General features: G+C 45.9%; 1 protein-coding gene across 2 annotated transcripts; it reads left to right on the plus strand.

The window, feature by feature from the left end:
* Positions 1–6,533: 6,533 nt before the first annotated feature.
* On the plus strand, positions 6,534–8,791 carry LOC123050385 (uncharacterized). Of its 2 annotated transcripts, none has more exons than XM_044473188.1 (5): positions 6,534–6,625; positions 6,718–6,886; positions 6,982–7,697; positions 7,803–8,296; positions 8,377–8,791. In XM_044473188.1, exons 2-3 carry the CDS (start codon positions 6,737–6,739, stop codon positions 7,300–7,302), a joined length of 471 nt encoding a protein of 156 aa, XP_044329123.1. In that variant the 5' UTR covers positions 6,534–6,625; positions 6,718–6,736; the 3' UTR covers positions 7,303–7,697; positions 7,803–8,296; positions 8,377–8,791. The 2 variants fall into 2 exon arrangements, with proteins under 2 accessions (XP_044329123.1, XP_044329124.1); XM_044473189.1 differs by having other exon boundaries at positions 7,847–8,296.
* The last annotated feature ends 6,002 nt before the right edge of the window (positions 8,792–14,793 follow it).

The raw sequence follows: 14,793 nt of genomic DNA on the forward strand, positions 1-14,793 counted from the left end.
TTATAGTAAGTGCTTAATTAGTAGTTGAACTAGTTGATTTAATAAAACTACTTTATTTTACTATAGAAGTAGTTTATTTTTAGCAAGAAAATTAATAGAACTAGTTTATTTTTTTAGTTCAAGCAATTATTCCCGCATCGACGTCGACGATGCCCATCCCGCATCCTCGTCGTCGACTCGGCGGAGGAGGCCGGCTTGATCAGAGAGGCCATGTCCGAGATTGGGCTCCGCCGGGCTGGTATTGGGAGGTGCTACCTTCCGGGGGGGCGTAGGTTGGTGAGGAGCCAGCCCGTCGTTGACCCGATCCTTGTTCGGTGGCGGTCGCGTGGGCCAGTGACGGTGCCGAGGCTTTCGGACACCGCGGAGGTGGTACATCACCGAGTCAGCGAGGAGGACGAGCACGTCCGTCGCTACATGGTTGCGTTGGAGGGCAGGTTCGACAATACCTGGCAGCTTCTTCAGGATCTCATTGGAGCTATGATCCTGTGATGGTTCCTTCTCTTTGGGTGTCCACCGCCCCCGCCGATACCCGTCGGGCGCTACGGTTCTAGCTGTACTAGCGATGCTATATGTATGACAGTATTCGAGGTGTATTAGTGATAATATTCGACGATGTACGGACGCAAGAGATGATGTAGTTTTGCTTATAATTGAATGCATCCTAATTTGAATACTACTTTATTTTGCGATTTTATTTTTCTTATTGAATGCTCAAATTGGAAAACTACTCCTACTTTGAATGCTAAAATTAGAGAGCACTATGCAAGGCGTATGCATATGATTAGTTGATAGCTTATAGGGTTTTGTTTTTGCAGAAATCTAGGAGCCCCCCTCCATCATCCCCGCCGTCGTCCCCGTCACCGACCCCCTCCGACCTCGAGGTTAGACCAGCCAAATCTCCATGTCAATATGAGTCCTATAATATGAGTCCTCGGGTTGAATTTAAGTCTGTCGAGTCTCCACCATATATGAAAGGACGAAGAATCCCAACTGTTGTGTCGTGGGGGTAGCTTCTCCTTCGTTCCCGTGATGAATAATAATGATCTAACTTAGGTTTTTTAGTACATATATTTAATTATAGATGTTTAATATTTGAATTATGAACATAGGAAATATCGTACTCGGACGACGAAAGTCTCCCGGGGGAGTGTGACTGGTGCCACGACGACCGAGGTCAGTGCGACAGGCCTCACCTGGACGAAGATCGGCGCTTCAGCATTAAGCTGGAGGAGACCTTCGATGTTGAAACGGTACGCAATGACGACAAGTGTTATTTTTTCGTAATTAAGCACGACTTCAAATATTTCAACGTGTACTTTTCATCTTTTACAATTCGACTAGCTTATCCCATGCCATGCAAGACGCTATGTCTTGGAGAGGATGGGTTTTGAAGACCATGAAAGTTTGAAACAAAGAAAATTCACCTAAGGACCCATCATGGTGTGGATTTTGAAGTAAAGCTGTACAATTCTGAGAGTGTAACCCATTTTGGTTGCAAAAAAGGGAAGCACTTTGCAAGATGTATGGTTTTGAGGAGGGTATGCTTGTCACCATGGATCTTGGTGATCCTGAAATCGAGCAAGACAATATGGACATTTGGGTCCTTGTTGATATGCCTCCAATTCTACCTCTATGTGATTTTCTCAAACATATATAGTTATTAGCTAATTTATATTGTTTATTTCAAAATAGTTGACAGCTTATTTCCATTGACAGCTTATTTTCATTCTTGAAAGAATGAGCGGAAGATGGTAGACAAAACCCACTACACCGATGGCTCCGAATTAACTTATCAGGAGAAAAATCATCTGGTCGGATTTTGTACTGATATTGAGAATTACAATATCTACAATCAAACTCCTCAACATTATGGTCAATACGTGCCACTAGTGCACGTGTTGAACTACGGTAACTACCATGGAGATACCCTGGTAAGATTTTTTACTATTACGACATCCGTGCATCTTTTGCATACTTCTAAAACTAGTACATCATTGCTAACTATGAAGATATTACTATGTTTTTCAACAAAGAATCCCAGAGGATTGTGTGCCTTATTTGATGTATCAGAATGGCAGCCTTCGTGTTATGAACATATATCCAGGTCATCCTACGAATCTCAACTGTCCATACCGGATTTCTCAAAGAAGTGGAGATATGCTAATCAAAGAATGGAAAAAATGTATGGACAGTCGTAAGGAGGTTCTTGGAAGCAAAATGAAGCGAAGCACAAGAATTGGAGATAGGATGATCTCCATTCTCCACAATGGAGAGTCAGGGTCTATATTGTTTTATGCTATTTTACCTTAAAGAGGGTATTTAGGTCCTACCTAATACCGATGATCATGTGCTAAGAACAATTAAGTAGGGTTGGTTCCATGACTATGAGGATGATGATCGGATGACTTGTTATTAATAACGAGTAGAAGTTGTATGATGATGATTAGTAGGACTTGTTATTATATATGATGATGCATGATGCGAGCATGAAGAGTTATTATATATCAGCGGGTGAAATGAACATGGATTGGATTGAAGTGAAGGCAACATGCATGTGCTGCATGTCAAAAGTAGTACAATCCAAACTTGATCAAAGTTAGGATTAGTATTACTTTCGACATGCACCACATGTTGCCTTCACTTCAATCTAAGCCATGTTTAGGCATAGCAGTAGCGTTGGTAAACCAAGCACGGAGATATAAGAGAGGACACTTCTCTCTATTAGCTAGCTAATAACAACCTAAATTAGCCAAAACCCCTAAACCAGTCCCTTTCAAAAAAAAACAAAAACCTCAGCTCCAGCCAGCTGCTGACGCGTGGATGCCTTTTGGTATCGGTTGGTGTCACCAAACGGGACCAAAGGCCCCTCTGCCTGGGCTGGCCGCAGCGGCCACGTGGAGGCCCATCTGTCCCTGTTCGTGTAAGAACCGAGACTAAAGGCCAAGGGCATTAGTAACGACCTTTTAGTCCCGGTTCCAAAACCGGGACAGAAGGCCCTTACGAACCGGGACAAATGGCCCTTTTTCTACTAGTGTTGCTTTGTCCTTCTCCTGTGGTGTTGTCTCTTGTTGTTGCTGGTGTTCTCTCCCCGGCGAGGTTGGAGGTGTGGTCTCAATGGGTGAGCTTCTAAGGAGGGGTGAAGATTAAACCCATTAAGCATCACGTGAAGGGCGGCCAACCAGCTATGCTACCTCGCGTGAAGATTAAACCCACAATCGTAGCGCCTCGGTCCATCTATTCATCTAACTACATAGGTGGCAACAAACTAGTGCATTTCCTTTTATAGTCACCATCTTCCTTCTTAAAAACCACATCTACACTCATCATGTAGACCGTAACACATCTGAATCAGTTAACGAGTGCTCGCGAGCGCTCACGAGCTTAATGAGCTTCAAACGAATCGAGCCGAGCATGGTTTCCTGCTCGTTAATGTTAACGAGCTTAACGAGCACGAGCTTAACAAGCCGAGCAGGTCGTTAATCCACCCTTAGCTGGGGCGACACCCTTCCAGCTAACCCCTCCCGCTTTATGTGTCTACAAACAAAACGGAAAAAGCCTTTCAAAATGGACCAAAAAGGCCCATTTTCATGCACTAAAAAAAAGGCCTTAACCCCCTGTCGGTTTGGACCTCATTTTCACAATATAAAAGTACACCAGGAAAATGCCATGACATATACAAGAAGAAGGCACATATGGGATCATGACAACATTGAGAAAGTTGTTCCCTTGAAAAAAAAACATGGCAACTTTTGGAAAAAATGACACTACAAATAAGTGTGAAATAACAATAAAAAAAAGAAATCTGCCATGTTATGTTAAAATAAATTGCCATAGTATATGAAAAAATTAACATAGCATGGCAAAATTTTGAATGGTGCATAGCAAATAAATTCTACCATGCTACCTACAATAAACTACCATAGCATAACCAAATAAAAATTCCATGGTTTTGATAAATCTGACATTCCTATTATTAATAAAATGCCATGCTATTAATAAAATTCCCATCCTAATTTATATTAACAAAAAAGGAAATAATTTGCTACCTAATAAATGCTATGTTATTAAAAATGACAAGTTCTTAATAATAAAAAAAACCATCCTCTGATTAATAAGAATGTCATGTTATTAATTATAAAACTGTCATCCTATTATTAATAATAAATTTCATGTTATTAATTATTACAGTGTCATGCCCTTAATAATAAAACTGCCATCCTCCTATTAAAAAAGACATATTATTAACTATTAAAATGCCAAGTTATTAACAAAAATGTCATGTTATTAATCCCTATCCATGTTATTAATATGTTCTCCGAAGCCCACATATATTCATCCCTATCCGCTTCTTGGACGAAACCCTGGCCACTCTACTCCACTCCTCCCCCAAGCACGTCGTTCACACGGCGTGGGGCACCAAGTCAGAGGTAAACGCCATGCCTTATGGTCCATTCGCTACGAACGCGTGGCATGCCCGCCATGCGAGGCACAGGTCGCGGGATGCTGCGACAGCCCTCGAGGCCAAAGCCGCGTAGTCACACGTCGTCACGCAGGCAGACCCGCACACGGTGACCACGGGGTCAGTCCGTCGATCCGCGTCTATCGTGGACATCTCCTTGACGGGCAGCGTCGAGGCCATGGGCTCCGATGAAGAAGATTAGGGCATGGAGACGGCGGTACCTCATGTCCCATGTGGGTTTGTCTGTGTCCCATGTCCTGCTCTTCTTCGCCGGCGATTGCATCTTCACTTCATAGGGCTCATGCCCGCTGGACATGGACATGGAAGGGAACAACAAGGACTTGAAGCACGGACACCGGTGAAGATTACATTTCATGTAATTATATGTATTTGAGGATTTTGGTAACGAGATACCCGGTTGTGGAAGTGGACATTTGAGGGGTGACCGGTCACTATCCACGGACTGTAGGGGGCCGGATTAGCTATGTTCGGTTGTAGATGCGCTCTTATACACTGTTCCCCTCTGAGGTCAATTTTCACTTAATTTCTAATGCTAGAGTTCCTCTTGTCAATTCTCAAGAACATTTAAAACTTTAATTTAACAATTAAACTTATGTTGACGTGAAATACATTTTCTGAGCCTCAGCTGACGTGAAATACATTTTATTAGCCGTAGCAATTGCCGTTCAGTGAGATGTACGCACGTAAGTGTTTTTTGTATCTGTTGTTTAGCTAATAGCAATTCGCTAGGATCTTTGATTTTTCTTTTGTTGCACGCTAATAAAAGTGCTGCATGTTTTGAGAGCTCTAAACTTTTGCTCCATCGGTTCTCCATTCTCACTCTGTCAAAGCAACTAGCTCGTTTGCAAGTACGATTGCTTTGCTTTGCATTGGTTCTTCACTCACACTTTGTTAAATCGTCACGTCTTCTTCTTTTGACACGTCCTTCGAGTAGATGGCAAGGGTCAAGGAAAACTGTGTTGGTCTTTGAGCCCCACCTTCCATTCTTGGCAAAGATAGAACAGTGCAATTAGTATAATGCACATGTTGACATGCAGCAAGGTTGTTCGTTAAGATAATACCGACATATATATACATCAATACATCACTTACTACAAACTATACCACTCTTAACTTTTATTTTTCCGAGAAACTATACCAGTCTAACAACATACCAGGCAAGTAGTTCAAGAGTAGGCCATCAAGGCCAAAAATAAGCTGATGCATGGGGTCTCAAGATCGATCGTCAAAACCTGATCGATCGATGAGCAGCCACCTCATACGCAGTGTAACTCAAAATTAAGTGGGTATGGGTGCTGGGGCAAAGCAACTGGTTGTACCGCAAATGGAATGGCCGGGTCCATAGCTGGTGTGAGTGGTGCACAAAGTACGCGGGTTGCTACTGGAGTAGAAAATTAGGACTGGTCAGGAACCAGTCTGACTGAAAATTTCATTTGGGTCAGTCGATTGGTTTGAGCCGACCAATCGGAAATGAACGGCCACATGCCTTCTTCAACCTCCAGACCTGCCTAGCTAGCCAGCACAGACCTAACCGTAGCCCGCCGCCGGCGGTGTTCCCGCCTGGTCCTCCCCTCAACCGCCGTCCACCACCGTGCTGTTGATGCCATCGGTCACCCCTCTAAGTCCGGCGATGACTGGTTTTTTCGGCAAACTTGCACTACCCCACACCCCTAAGATAGATAATGGGATAGCTATTGTGTAAAATCGACAAGCCCAAATTCCAAATTCAGGCGACTCACTTATAGCTATTGTGTAGAGAATTAAGTAGCAATTAAAATGAGCTAGCCAGCTACTACTGTAGCTTTTTACTGTCATGCATGTATGTATGCATGTGCCTGTGTGTGCGCGCTGAGCTTCAGTCACATCACATATCTGTACTCCCCAGACAGCTTCCCCGCAGTTCCCTTCCTTCTGCCTAGCCACATCGTCACTGCCGTCCATTCATCGACACGTTGCGGGTGCTGGGCCCGGCACAGCACGCGTCTTCGCTTTCCACCGCGGCCTCGCAGCTGCTCTTAAACCGATCCTCACCCTAGCGTGCCCGTCGTGCCCTGCCATTGCAGCTCTCTAGCTCGAAGCGTCGAACCCGGCCCTTGGAAGAAAGCAAAAATCACGAACGCCAAGCTAGCAGTCGGAGCAGTGAGGGTGAGTCCCCTCCCCCTCCGTCCCATCGATCACGGCCGGCCTTCTTCTTCTGTTGAAATTATGCTGACCGTGTGCTGCCTGCTGCGTTGTAGTCCTAGGCTCCTAGCAGACATGGACGGCAAGAAGAAGGTGCCTCCTCCGCGGCCTGTGACGGTGGCCAAGAAGAAGATGCCAGTTTCTGACTGGCTGGCCTGCGGTTGGGCGCTCCTCAGCGCCTGCGCCATCGCCTTGGGCCACTACCACCGCCTCTTCTGCAGCCAGGTAGATTACCCCTTGCCCCCTCGGACATTAATTCTGAGCTTTCAGACCAATCGATCGATCAACGCGCCGGTTTCCTGTTCGTCGTCTGCATGCAGGCCACGTTGATTGTGCGGTGCGGGTCCGTTGAGCTGACGGGCAAGAAGGCCATCTACTTCAGCGCCCTCTGGATCGGGGCCCTATGCTGCGCCGCGTCCCAGGCGGCCGCGGCGGCGCTGGCGTTGCTGCTCCCACGCCGCCACCGCTGGGTCAGCCGTGAAGACCTGGCCTTCCTCGCGGTCGTGCTCAACAGCGCCGGCCACTGCATGTACGACGGCTCCGTCTACATCCTCCGCCGAGGAGACTACTTCACCGTGGCCTTGCTCTGGTTCTGGGTGGGCGACATCATCAGCTCCCTCCTCCTGCAAGGTGAGGAGTAGGGCAAGCAGGGGATCGTGTAATTTTTTACTTCCCCATGCATGTCTGCATGTGCCTGAAAATCTTATACGACCCAGGTCGTACGCCTCCCCCAGGTGAGACCCCCTCCGATTCGTGACACGTGTATACATCAATCTCAAAGCATCAGTGCCTCTGTTATCCCTATTCTTCCCGATTCCCATCTGTTCTTTATTTGACGACCCCTCGCTGGGGCGGCCGTGCGGCACGACGCCGTCCTCTTCGATATGCCTGCGCGGACTACCCCTCGCCAGCGGCGGCCGTGCGGCACGACGCCATCCTCTTCGATATGCCTACGCGGACTACCCCTCGTCGGCGGCGGCCGTGCGACATCTGCTACGTCACGCGCGAAGTAGGCCATGGCGACGAACTGCACAAGGTACTGATAGTATTGTCGACGGCGGCCGAGCCGTGTAGTCGGCCATGGTAACGAACTCCATTACAAAAAAATAAATGAGAGCTGTCTTTTTTCAATTTTTTGCAGCACACACCAACAATAACAGGGAACTTGTTGGCTGAGTCATGTAGTGAACCCCGATGCCGAGAAACAGCGAGTGACACACCGCCGGCGAGAAGCATGGCCACGGCCAAGTGGCATGCAGCTTGCGTTATACGCTGGCCGTGCCGCGAGTAGAGGAGCCAGGAGCACGGCCGGCGTCGAGTACACCGGCGGCTGGAGTTTGGATAGATGGGACTGGCTACAAGAATCGCGATTTGAGAACGACGAAGTGGGGAATGAGATGACCGCTGCTTTGAGATTCGTATTGCCAGCTGTCAGACGGGGGAGAGGGTCTCCCGTTCAGCTGCGTACGACCAGGTCGTATAGGATTTTTCCCCCTCTCTGTGTGTGTCTGCGTGCGCGCTGAGCTTCAATCACATCAGATGTGTGCACACATCCCAGGTTCTGTCAGGCTGAGCTTCACTCTCCTCAGAGCCTGCGCCACGGCCTTCGGCCTCTACCACCTCACATGCAGCGAGGTAATTTCTCTCGACATCCCGATCGAGTTTCCGATCGACCGATCGATCACGCGCCTGTCCTGTTCGTCGTCTGCATGCAGGCCACGTTGGTTCTGCGGTGCGCGTGCGTTGAGCTGACGGGCACCAAGGCCGCCTTCTTCAGCGCCCTCTGGATCGGCATCCTCTGCTGCACCGCGTCCCAAGCGGCCGCGGCGGCGCTGGCGCTGCTGCTCCCGCGCCGCCACAGCCGGGTCAGCCGTGAACTGGCCTCCCTCGCGCTCGTGCTCGCCACCGCCGGCCACAGCATGTACAACGGCGCCGCCTACCTCCTCCGCGCAGAATACTAGTATTTCACCATGGTCCGTGGCGGGCGACATCATCAGCTCCCTGGCTCTCCTCCTATATTGTGCTATGCACGCAGTATGCTGCGAGGACTGATTGTTATCGAGTGCCGTATGGATGTGTGAATCTGCTAGTGTCCGATTTATGTTCATGAACTCATATGTTGTTCCTGGTGTTGAGCATCGTTGTTTTCCATGCAACCACCTTCAACTGCTGGCGTATGTATCCATCGGGGTTCAGCCGTGTCGTCGGTTATTTGGTCCGGATTTTTCGTTACCTGTTTCCTCTCGATCGGCTGGGGCCGGGGCTCCGTTGAGATCGGTGTTGACGTCTTTTGGCTCCGTCGATCTGGTGTGGACTCGACGACGACTTGCGGGGTTTCAGGTAGATAGCTAGGTTGGGTCATGGTGGATGCCCAGGTGTAGTGGCGTCTGGCGTGGCGACGATGATTCTGCTTGTTGTTGAGTGAAGCTCTTTTTGCTTTCCGGAGGAAACGTACCTGTCACTTGCATCGTACTAGTGTGCGCTTGAACTGATGCTCTTCTGCTTTTCTTGCCGCTTAGTTTTGGGGAAATTTTACGGTGCATATGCACCGGAGCACATCACGTGTATTATATGGACGATCTAACGGATAACAATAACTGGGCTTTTTTAAGCCCAACGGTATTTTCGACCTAATTTTTTTACCTTTAATCGGCCCAATTAGGTCCAGGGGTATTCTCGTCCTAATTTTTTTGATTAAATTAATTACATTAATAAAGCACTTCATTATAGAGGTCCTATCATCGTGCATACTCTTTTGAATTTCGGTTCGAGCGGTTCGTCCTCTCTCCTCCTCTCGAGCCCTAACCTCGGGCCCCCTCGATCGCCTCCGGCGCCCTCGATTGCCGCTGATCGCCCCCGACACCCTCGATCGCCGCCGATCGCACCCGCTGTGTCTACCCCTCCTGCTCCTACTCCCCTCCCCCCTCCATCGCAAGTCACCCCACTCGGGTCGCGGCGCCAGATCTTCCGACGAGTCGCTAATCCAGTCCTTCCCCCGAGCGGACGCCACCTTCCCCTACCCGAGAGGCCACATCATCCTCATCGACGTGCATCAACTTTTTCACGCCGGATCTTCGCTGTAAGTGCCTAGCCATCTCAAATCTTTTCTGGTCCCTTCTGCATATAGCACCAATAGGGGTCGGATTTGATTCGGGTTTAGGATATGTCATGTGAGGTTTAGGGTTTATCGTTTCAAAAAGTTGTGACGAGATTTCGATCGGATTTGGTTAGGGTTTAGGATATGTCATGTGAGGATTAGAGTTTATGTTTTCAGAAAGTTGTGACGAGATTACGATTGAAAGGAAGTGTAAGTCGGATGTAGCTAGGACATATTGAAGGACTTAGTTAGGGTTATGTGGCATGAGAAAGTTGTCAGCAGATTTGGATTCAAAGAAAGTTATTTTGGATTTAGTTAGGAGATACTTTTGAATTGAGTTTCGAGATATTTTGGATTTAGTTAGGAGATAATTATTTTGTATGGAGTTTGGACTTATTTTGGATTTAGTTAGGAGATAATTTGGATTTAGTTAGGAGATACTTTTGGATTTAGTTAGGAGATAATTTTGAATGGAGTTTGGAGATAATTGATCTATCAGAGTGGATCTATCAAGGCATATGAAGGACTCGTGGACTTTGGATTTAGTTAGGAGATCATCAGTTAGAGCTAGTACAATCAATTACAAATTTCTGGATTTAGTCAGGGCATATTTACTTACAGCTTTTGAAGGACTGAGTTAGGTACATGAATCTGATATGAAAAATTAAATAAATTATTTAAGCAGAGTACTGCATAATTTCAGTAACATATGCTATCCATCCGTAACATTGACTATCTGTTTTCGCTGGCAGCATAACAACATGGATGATAAAGGCAACGATGGCAAAAACTTGGGTGATACAGGCAAGGATGACAAGGACATGGGTCATAGAGGCAACGAAGGCAAAGGCATGGATGATAAGGACAATGATTTCGTAGCCATGGACCCCAAAGGAATGGATGTATGTGCATGGATGATAAGGATAATGAGGATGCTGGCAAGGATGGCATAGACATGATGATGTATACATGCAAGGTAAAGGAATTGATAATAAAGGCATGGCTGGTTCAGACCTGAATGAGTGTATGGAATACTTAGAGATTATGAAGAAGACTTTCAGGACTGAGGAAGAAGCCTACATGTTCTACGTAGGCTATGCGAGAAAAAAGGGGTTTGGTGTTAGAAAGGATGATCTGAAGTACAGGGGTCCGGGTCCGAAACAAAATGCATACAGAAGGACATACCAGTGCTGCAAACAAGGATGGCGGGCCATTAAGCACTTTAACAGAGCTGCAAGAAAAAGAACACCGAGGGGTCTTTCTCGGTGTGGGTGTCCTGCTCTTTTTCAGGTTGAGCTACAAGATAGCAGTGGCCTCTAGTTCGTCAAGAATTTTGTGGACAAGCATAACCATCTGTTTGTCCCTGCTGACCTGACTCCGTACTTATCGGCTCATCGTAGAATGACTGACACACAAAAGGCCGATGTCATCGAGTATGCTGTCGGTGGACTTCGAACACATCAGATTATGAATGTAATGGAGAAGAATGCTGGAGGTCCCGACAAGCTTGGATTTATAGATCGAGATCTATACAACCATGTTTCAATCCAGAAGAAGCGCAAGATAGAAGGCAGTGACGCTAGATATTTGCTCACCTATATGAATTGCACAGAAAAAAGCAGACCCGGAATTCTTTTTAAAATACACAAAAGACAGTGAGGGCCATTTGAGGAACATATTCTGGGCTGATTCACAATCGTGGATTGACTATGTTGCCTTTGGTGGTGTCGTGATGTTCGACAGTACATATCGGTCTAACAAGTACAGGCTTCCGTTTGTTCCATTTGTTGGTCTGAACCATCACCGCAGCACAATTTTGTTTGGGGTCGGTCTAGTGTCAGATGAGACAGTTGCATCATACCAGTGGCTTCTTCTTGTATTTTTGGAGGCAATGTCCCAGACGGCACCCATTTCAGCAATCACCGATGGGGATGGTTCAATGGCTAAAGCAATAGCTACTGTCTGGACCGCAACAGATCATCGTTTGTGCACGTGGCATATCAAGGAGAATATGGTGATCCACCTCCGCAAGAAAAAGCTTGAGGAATTTAGGGAATTCATTTACCTTCGTTGGGATGTTGATGAGTTTGAGAAAAGATGGGAGGCTTATAAGGTTAGGTTCAAAATAAAACCAACAGGCAAGAGGTCGTCATGGGTTAACAGGATGTACGAGCTGCGACACAAATGGGTTGCTGCGTACAAAAAGGGTAGATATTTCCTAGGCATGATGAGTAATCAGAGGAGTGAGTCTCTCAACTCAAGGCTTCATGTGCACTTGAACAGGAAGATGCAGCTTGTTGATTTGTTGCAGCATGTTGAGCACTGTGTATCCATAATGCCTAAGAATGAAGCAGCATTAGACGCAGTAGCGACACATACGACACCCTTCACTAAGCTGAATGCACACCCTCTGGAGATTGCTACCTCTTATATTTATACAACTGTGATGTTTCCACGGGTAAAGCGTTAGATTGTCGAAGGAACAAATTGGCAGGTCACAGGCCGGGTAGCATGTGATGGTTTGGTCGTGTTTGGAGTTTTGCGTAAAGTCCCATATGATAAAGTCCCATATGGCAGGGATGCTAGAGAATTGCAACGTAAGGATGGTAACGACTCGGATGCTAAGGTTCCTACAGACTTGGAAGGTAAGGATGCTGAGGACTTGCATGCAAAAAACTTGGATGCTGAGGATCCCAATGACTTGGAAGGCAAGGATGGTGTGGACTTGCATGCCAAAAACCTGGATGCTAAGGATCCCAATGACTTGGAAGGTAAGGACAGTGAGGAGTTGGATGCAAAAAAAGTTGGATGCACAAGGCGTGGATGCTAAGCCTGTGGATTTTATATATCACGTGACTTGTCTGTTTACAGGAGCAAGACTGGACGCTGCAGCTTGTAAATGTAAAGAGTTGGAAAGTCAGGATTACTCATGTGCACATATATTCTGCGTTCTGGATCATCTTGGTGTACACACATTTCCAAAAAAAATTGTGAAGAAAAGATGGACAATGCATGCCAAGCCAGCGTTCCCTTCCTCGAGGACTGTGAATACTCATGTATGGTGTGATCACATGAATAAGTATCATCAACTACGCAACGTGGCTAGTGATGCTTTATTCACAGCCGCAGCTAGCGATTCACAGTCAGAACAGGTGATGGAGCTCCTCCAGAGTATATTGGTTGATGGAGAAAAAACTGATTTGGATGAAGGCCAGAAATCGTTTGTTCCTTTGCCAGCATACTTCTCTGCTGCTCGCGAATGCTGCACTGATGACGTGGAAAATCCAATCAAAATAATTCCAAAAGGGAGACCAACTACCGAAGAATCGAACAAGAGGATTAAATCCAGGCGCGAGCGGATGAGAGGGAAAAAAAGCAACGAAGTTAGTGCACATGTTAATCTCATTGTTCATTTCCATACATGCTTACAGAGTTAATATGTTCTCCGGAAGAGTGTTCACATGTTTTCCTTCAATTTAAGCAGGAAAAAATCGGGGAAATCAAAGGTCACAAGGAGGAAGAAGCGAAAAGAGAAAGACTCAGACACAGAAGAAGACACAGAGTTAGATACAGAAGAAGAGAAAGCTTCTAAAAAAGCAACAAAGTTAGTGCACATGTTAATCTCATTGTTCATTTCCATACATGCTTAAAGTGTTAATGTGTTCTCCGGGAGAGTGTTCACATGTTTTCCATCAATTTACGCAGGAAAAAAGCGGGGAAATCAATGGTCACAAGGAGGAAGAAGCAAAAAGAGAAAAGACTCAGAGACAGAAGAAGACACAGAGTCAGATACAGAAGAAGAGGAAGCTTCAAAAAAAGCAACGAAGTTAGTGCACATGTTAATCTCATTGTTCATTTCCATACATGCTTACAATGTTAATATGTTCTCCCGGAGAGTGTTCACATGTTTTTCTTCAATTTACACAGGAAAAAACGGGGAAATCAAAGGTCACAAGGAGGAAGAAGCGAAAAGAAGAGACAGAGTCAGATACAGAAGAAGAGATAGAGGCAGATACAGAAGAAGAGACAAACACAGATACAGAAGAATAGGAAGATTCAGGTACAGAAGAAGGGGAAGATTCATATGCAGAAGAAGATGGAGATTCAGCTGCAGAAGAAGAGGAAGATTCAGCTGCACAAGAAGAGGAAGATTCAGATGCAGAAGAAGAGGAAGATTCAGATGCAGAAGATGGTGGGCTGAGGAGGGCTAGGAAGAGACCATTGGAGGTTGCAGAAGAGGATTATGCAAAACCAAACAAGTGGGCATTACCACAATTGTGCGTACTTAAACATGTTTTCGGATGCTGGCTGCAGATTCATCTATTTCATTTTTTGTAGGAAACGCAAGGGCGCTCCAAATGTCAAAGCTGGGAGGAAGAAAAATAACGATAACAAGGGTGCGCGAGGAAAACCAGTGAAGTTAGTGTCTATATTACATGTCCGCTCTACAACTCAGGTCTTTGCTAGTACTGTGTTGATGTTTCTTAACTTTTCCAGGAAAGACTCTAGGAAGGGCGGTAAAGAACAGGCCAAAGGGGTGATGAAGACAAAAAGGCCTGCTAGGAATGTACCAAAGGCTGAGTGAATAAAAGCTGTCAAGTAAGCTTCTGCAGCTATGAAGAGAAAATCAGTGAACTTAGTGTTTTTTGTGTTCAAGTGTACTGTACATGCTCAAATCTTCTTTCCTATCATATTAACAAATTTTGTTTCATGCAGGAAAGCTAAAGTGAAGTCGAGGCAGGATGTTTAGATGCACAAGGTTAGGCAGATAAAACAAAAGGATTTCCGGGGTCGAAAAAATTAGAACAAACTGAATTGTTTCCATGCCATGATCCACCTTGTTTATGATGTATTAGACCTATTTGATGGACTGCCACTATTTTTCTGAATACCTTGTTTGATTGGTACACCCTCATTTTATTATGGACGGGTTGACATGGTCGGCTAGTTATGATTTATCAACATCTATCAAACAATGAATTTTTAGTGAAGTTGGTTTTCTGTATTTTTTTTCATTTTCTACATAATATGTTGC

The sequence above is a fragment of the Triticum aestivum genome, chromosome 2D (assembly GCF_018294505.1).
Source record: "Triticum aestivum cultivar Chinese Spring chromosome 2D, IWGSC CS RefSeq v2.1, whole genome shotgun sequence".
Classification (NCBI taxonomy): domain Eukaryota; kingdom Viridiplantae; phylum Streptophyta; class Magnoliopsida; order Poales; family Poaceae; genus Triticum; species Triticum aestivum.